Here is a 7500-nt window from a genome sequence, read left to right as displayed (position 1 = left end):
AGCGGGCAGACAAGTCCGCAAGCTGCCCAGCTCATACAAGCACAGAATAAAAGCTCATTATGTTCTGCTGTTGAATGGCATTTTCACTTAAATTCGCCAATGATGTCCTCCAGGCAAAACCGTAAAACATAACTCGTCATACTTTTTCTCCCGCTTTTTCTCAATCTCTCTCTCTCTCTGGTACATAAACACGCACACACACACACACACACACACACACACACACACACACACACACACACACACACACACACACACACACATACACACACACACACACACACACACACACACACACACACACACACACACACACACACACACACACACACACACACACACACACACACACACACAGATATGCTAATCTTATTTGGTGTGGCATTTTCAGCTGTGCTTAATGTCAGCCTGTCTGATAGAACAACAAGGAATCCATTCCAGATTGACACACATAAACACCAGTCTCCACACATCATCGGCCCTCCCCACCACTCCCACACACACATCCACAGCACTGCTGAAACTCACTAATAAGCACACACACACACACACACACACACACACACACACACACACACACACACACACACACACAATTGTTCTGAAAGGATGTGTGGACTGAAGTGTATATGAAATCAGTTTGCATACTAATCAAAAGACAGAAGACTTTAATAACCCCATGGTGGGCCCTAGAGAAGAAGAACAACAGAAGCATTGTTTCGACAAGAAGAGGACTTGGAATAAGAGATCCCAAAAAGGAAAGATGTCTTTATCTTCCCTTACACAATCCATGTGACAAGCATCACCATGGTAATCTCTCTTCCTCTCTCTCTCTCTCTCTCTCTCTCTCTGGTGTCTTATCTGGCTCTCTCTCTCTCACTCTCAGTTTCTCACTCTTGCTTTCTCTCACTCTCACTCTCACAATTCTTTATCTTTCTCTCTGACATACACACTGTTTCTGTTACTGTTTCTCTCTCTCTCACTTTCTCTTTCTCTCACTTACTCTCTCTGTCTGTCTCTCTCTCACACGCACGCACACACACACACACACACTTACTCTCTCTCTGTCTCTCTCTCTCTCTCTCTCTCTATTAGTCTTACCTTCATTTCTGACTCCCACATGCGCTCACAAATGAGCATTTAAAACTGCAGCAGCACTTATGTGGATGCGGATGAAAGATGCATAATGTGTTCCAGACCTCAGCAGGGCATCTCGTTTTAGAAGAACAAACAATGCCACCTTTCCCCCCCAAACACCACCTACTCACAGCGCTAAAACACAGACCCATCCACCGCATATCAGCCACAAAAGAGACCTCCATCAACCCATGAACCTATAAACATACAGCATGTACCCCAACCTAATGGGCAGCAATTTACAGGATCACAATTATGGCAAATCATTTTGTTGACACAGAGATACAACAGAGCACATTTTTAGAGTAACATTAGAAATACTGTAGTTTGTAGTTTAGCGTAGTTTTTTGTTTGGAGAGATGTGTCATTTGTTTGTGAGTAGTACTGCTCTCAGCAGAACACAGAGTCACTGCTGTTCCAGCGGATGGTAAAGAGGCAATACAGCCAATCCACTGAGCAGGATAATAACACACCTGATGGGTTGGAAAGCAAAATACCAGGGGATATCCACTTCATCTAACCTTTAGAGAGAAGCCCGACAACATCACACAGCAAATGGCGCTGCTCATATGGGCCTGCACATCAGGATGAGATGAGCTATCGACTGCCATCCCCGTGGCTTTTCCATGGAAACAAACTAATCATACATTCATGACTGACAACGATATTCTAATGTGACAACATTGTTGTTTTGGTCATTAGTTTGATAGCATGATAGTAAACAACCCTGATGGCTCTAATTAAGACCACTTTAATTAAGGTCATTACAGAGACCGTTCCCAGAGAGGCCCACAATTCTACAGCTCTTCTCCTTCCAGGCCCAGAGTGCCAACTGCCAACATGGAGTGGGCCACAGGAAAAAAGATAGCTTGGAGCTATTAATGCAATCACGGCCATATTGTCTGCAGAGCACCTTTCGCTACTGAAAACAACGTAGTATATAATGTAATATTATCTCATATTTACATGAACTAACTAACTGATATGACATGACCAGTTTAGAACTTACAGTACATATGCCCATAAAAATTCGACAAAAATGGAGATATGCTCAACACACGGTTGCCTCAAAAGCCCTTGTTCTTTTAAAACTCACAGGTTACGTAACTGCCTGTAGACATCCTGAAATGACTGAGACGAGCTGATTGGTCAGCAGCAGATCTCTGTGATTGGCTGGGAGAGGCAGGCCCAAGGTGTGGGAGCTGAGAGGCAGATTAAGGTCACACAGGTGGGCAAGGTGCCATAAGGCCCAGTGTTTGTTTAAAGAACACGATACTAATCGCACTCAGAGTATCAACTCAGCGTGGGCCGTGCCAGTAGGGGTCAAACGCCTCGGTCCACTCCAGCCACTCAGAAACAAGCACGGGAGCCTCCCATGTTGATCCATCATGCCAATTAAGCGCGCTCTCAGGAGGGAGAAACACAGCAGGGAGCGCAGAAGCAGAGAGAACATGGCCCGGGGGGACCCAGGAAAAGATCACACACACACCTCCACGTCTTCCACCGAGTGTGAGTGAGCGGGTGACAGCGGGAGATTCTGGGGCAAAAGCGAGCACTTTCTCTGCGTCATGCGAGGCAGACAGTGGCGGCAGGCGTCAGGCGCTCGCTCTGATCTCTGATCAGTCAGCTGGGATCACGTCGGCAGTCAGAGTGCAGTGCACTGCACGCTGCTCACGGAGTGACAGAGTGGAGGAGCATAGACGTCCTCAAAGACTGAGTCTCCCAGTACAGCACAATAAAACAACATGCTCAAGCCATGCGCACACACACACATATTTGAATATGCACACACACACACACGCACAAAAATACACATACATGAGTATATGCATACTCAAACGCAGATACAAACACACAAACATACACATACGCACAAACAAACACATATAAAAGACACTGAGAAAAACACACAGATACACACACACGCACACGCACACACACACACAGTGGAGGAAGTGGCAAATAGCAGCACTTCCAACACTTTGCAAAACTCCTTGGCTGCCGCCAACCATGAAAGAGACAGCATGACAGATGATATCGCCGCGTTTCCATAGCAATCTCTGCATCTCCAAAGCATTGCCTCTGACAGCAAGATGTTCGTGACGACTTTCGTCGCATGAAACAAAAAAAAAATGGATCCGGCCTGAAAGGCTGTTATTACAGATATCGTTCAACCAGGGACATTTGCATAATTGAACTCTGTAATGGGCCATCTGTTGCAAGTCTTTCTGAGGCATTCATTCCCTCCTATCCTCCGACACAGGACAGTAACTCTTATGTGATCTAACAGTTCAGAGCCCGCAAGGTCACTCCCGCAGACCTCTCAATTACTCAGGGGTCGGCCTCAATCTGTGCGGCCGCTCTCCGCATGGGCCGCGGCCTAATTGGAACGAACTGGCCAGGACAGGCCCTTTTGACACGCTCAAACATACGGTTCCACGCTTCACTTGATCTCATGGCATGGAACATAACTCCAACAAATGGCATGGCTTAGTTGTCCAATTCTATGTGGCTTAGTTGTAGACATACAAATATCAGAAATAAGACAATTGGAATGGATAAAAAAAAGCCTGACTTTTTACAAATCTTTATTTTGTTTAGCAAACAATTGATGGCTTGGTCTGGTTCATTACAGCTATGTAGACACTGCAACTCTATGTGCTTGGGCTCTCCAGCCAACCCTTCGTTAAAAAAGCCACATCTTCAGATTTCATTGGCAGATTCGAATGGCTTGTTGGCTTCTAATCTATGAAGAGAAAGTGTTTTGTGAGTGTATGTGTGTGTGTGTGTGTGTGTGTGTGTGTGTGTGTGTGTGTGTAAGCTTGTGTGTTGATCTGTAGTGGACACGGGCTCAGATCGATGACAGCAGCAGCTGCAGGTGGGGGGATCTGGCGGCGGCTGACACCTCTAACCCTCTCATTCCCACCCCGGCGCAGCGAGACGCCCACGCAGGGATCACAGCGTCGCCCTCGCCTGCCGCGCCCGCCACTGCCCGCCCGCCCGCCCGCCCGCCCGCCCGCCACCGCCCGCCCGCCACCGCGGCTCTCCCCTGCCAGGAGCACAGCACAGCGGCCCGCACTTTCTTCTGCACGACCCACCGCCGTCTCACAACAACAACAACAACAACGGCCAGCCGCTGGGAACAGCAGCGGAACAGCACCGGCCCCTCACACGCGATACGGTAGCCCTCAAGGGACACAGCGAGAGGGGCCACAAGGCACAAACAAGCTCTCTGTCTTCTGAGCTTTTATTTGTTTACTTTTATTTGACTTTCTTTTTATTTAATACCGTCAAACATTTCTTTGCCTTCACAACACGGCACCTTTTGCAGTCCAAGAAACTGCATGCACCAAATCCCCCTCCAGCGCCTCCGAGGCCTGTGAGTATATAGTGACTCAGCACTAACACACTGTGACTAAGCTCTTTCTCCTCAGCTCACTCGCACAACAAAGCGCTAGAGCCAGGGCACAGATAATCACACAGCATATTGTCAATAACTCACAATGGTGCTCAGCCACCACTGGTTGCCCTTACTTGGGAGGACCATTCTGAACGCCTCCTAATATTAAAATATAACAGCAGCCCTAGAAAACCCCGTCGGCTATCCACAGGTGAGGGAGCGGGCACTTACCTCCACGATGTGGGGCGTGGGGTTGAATCCACACAGGTTGCACACCTGGGTCTTGCACTGAGTGCAGGTGTTGTAGTTGGGAGGCTCGGCCGTTTTGCCCACGTTCAGGTCCGTCTTACAGAGGGGGCAGTTGGCCTTGGCCGAGGGGTCCGGCGGCTTCTGCTGCTGCTGCTGCTGGCCAGGCGGCGCCTGCTGCCCCATGGGTCTGCCCGCAGGCCCCTGTTTGGGGGGGCCCTTGGCGGGCGTCTGCTGCTGCTGCTGCTGCTGCTGAGGGGGGGCCGGTCCTCCTTTAGGGGGCTCCATGGTGATGAGGTTGCTGGCCTGGTTGAGCAGCGAGGAGCCGAAGCCAAAGAGCTTCCCGAAGGGCTGCTCCGGGGGCGGGGGCTGGCGGGACGGAGAGCTCCCGGCGCTCCGGGTCTGGTCCTGCCGAGCCGGGCCGCCGCCCTGAGGAGACGGGCCCGAGCGGGAGAGGTCCGGCTGGGACGGGGCTTTGGCCATGCCTGGGAGCGGGACGGCGCCGGGAGCAGGGAGCTTGCCCTGGGGCCTGGGGCCCGGCTGCTGGCCAGGACCTGGCTGTCTGGGGCCTTGCTGTCTGGGGCCTTGTTGGCCAGGGCCTTGCTGTCTGGGGCCCGGCTGCTGGCCAGGGCCTGGCTGTCTGGGGCCTTGTTGGCCAGGGCCTGGCTGTCTGGGGCCAGGGGGGGGCTGGGACTGTGGGCCTGGGTGTGGCTGTTGTGGTTGTGCCTGGGCCGGGGGAGCCTGGGGCTGGGGCTGGGCTGGGGGCTGGGCTGGGGGCTGGGGCTGCTGGGCCTGGGCAGGGGAAGGAGGTGCGGCCGCTGGGGCTGGAGGTCCGGGCTGGGCCTGGAGCTCAGGTTTGGCTTGGTGGGAGGGAGAGTGGATCTGCTGCTGGCTCTTGGAGCGCGGCGTGGTCATGTCCATTCCCAGAGCCCTCTGCATCTGACAGTTCAGACACAACCACTCTTGGACCTGCAATACACCACCACAAACACACACACACACACACACACACACAGGTTAGTGTCAAATAGCATGATGGATTGGTGAACTAGCTTCTAGGCAGGAGCAAACACTCCTATGATCTCCAATCTGATAAATGTCGAGCGAACCAAAATGATAGATCAGTCTCACGCAGCAGAGTGACATGTGTGATTGACAAGTGCTGCGCCGTGACAACCAGCAGACTATTTGAATCCCCCCAAAAAGCTAGCAGCATTCCAGCAGCCGCCATACGGAGACAGCTTCAAGCCCACTGCACGCACGAGTATTAATAGCTGACAATAAAATCAAAGGTTCTGTGTGGAAGCCTTGGGCTCTCTCTATGAATGCAGCTGAAATAAACTGATGCAGAGGCCTGTGAAAGCAAGGCTGATTATAAACAAGCCCAGCCAGCGCACAAAGGAGGGGAGAGGAGACCAAACAGGATTGTGGGGCTTTGCAGCCCAAGCAGACTGATTAAAACTGATTATGCTGGCATTCTCTGCCTTTTCTTTCTTTCCTTCGGCTACCTTTTTTCTGTCCATCCTTCTCTCCCTCTATTTTACCGATCCTCAATGTGTGGAGCTTTCATGTTGTAGCTGTCATCTCCATCTCTCTCTTTCTCTCTCTCTCTCTCTCCCTCTCTCTCTCTCTCTCTCTCTCTCTCTCTCTCTCTCTCTCTCCCTCTGTCTGGCATGAGACATGGGAAGGATGTGGAGAGATAGAGACAATGTGTGTGTGTGTGTGTGTGTGTGTGTGTGTGTGTGAACCTGACGGACAGGCCTCAGACCTGTGTGATAATTGGCGTCCCAGAGTATTGGCAGCTGCTGGGGCCACTTCCCTTCTCCACAGCACTGGTGTGGGATCAGCCCTGACAGGCATGCGCACACACACACACACACACACACACACACACACACACACACACACACACACACACACACACACACACACACACACACACACATTCACACTCGCGTGCGCACACACACAGACACATTCACACACACGTACACGCACACACATACACACATACACATTCACACGCGTGCGTGTGCACATGCACACACACACGCACACACACACACACATACACACTGAATACACAGTGAACCAAAGTGAGGCCCAATACACAATCAGATGAACACATGTGCAACCAGTCATCACAGAACACTAGCAGGACATGTGGATGTACTCCCATATGATAGTACAAGTTGTGATGTCCTGATCTGTGTGAATGCACACACAGACATATACAGACTCTCTCTCTCACACACACACACACACACACACACACAGTAGGATGACATCAGAAAAAACGTGCAGTGGTCTATTAACCCTTTCCCCCACCTGTATTCTGTCCCATCTTCCATAGGGCCCCCCATACAATGCATGAATGATCCGCGTACAGTACGTCACCTGAGAGAGTGTGTGAGCAGCGCACTGATGGCGAGCCTCCTCTGCTCCCTCAGGACGACTCCGAACACAGACGGCACGTCACCAACACCATGGGTAATGATATAGCCCCCACTATCTTTCATTACAAACTCATTTGAATAGGGCATTACAACTGTGCTAACTAATTCACTTGTGCAGCAGCTCGCAACGTAATTGCCTTCAAATAAGTCCTCGGTTTTTTGTGTTGCTCATTTCCCAACAAAGATAACGACATTATTTTTCATTATCCAACCCCAAACAGTCACAGACCATTATTGTTTTAAAATGATTGAGTCACTCAT

At 50.7% G+C, this 7500-nt stretch overlaps 1 protein-coding gene across 1 annotated transcript in view; it reads right to left on the bottom strand.

Annotated features, from left to right (window-relative positions):
- Positions 1-7500, bottom strand: part of bsnb (bassoon (presynaptic cytomatrix protein) b) — a 78774-nt gene that overhangs the window by 49062 nt on the left and 22212 nt on the right. Inside the window, exons 3-5 of the mRNA XM_062544913.1 lie at positions 5627-5752; positions 5461-5560; positions 4769-5337 (exon numbers count right to left, since the gene is read on the bottom strand). Of these exons, the coding sequence (XP_062400897.1) occupies positions 4769-5337; positions 5461-5560; positions 5627-5752 (795 nt within the window). The remainder of the gene's footprint in view (positions 1-4768; positions 5338-5460; positions 5561-5626; positions 5753-7500) is intronic.

Source organism: Sardina pilchardus, chromosome 9, assembly GCF_963854185.1.
Source record: "Sardina pilchardus chromosome 9, fSarPil1.1, whole genome shotgun sequence".
NCBI lineage: Eukaryota > Metazoa > Chordata > Actinopteri > Clupeiformes > Clupeidae > Sardina > Sardina pilchardus.
This window is presented reverse-complemented; position numbering and strand designations above follow the sequence as displayed.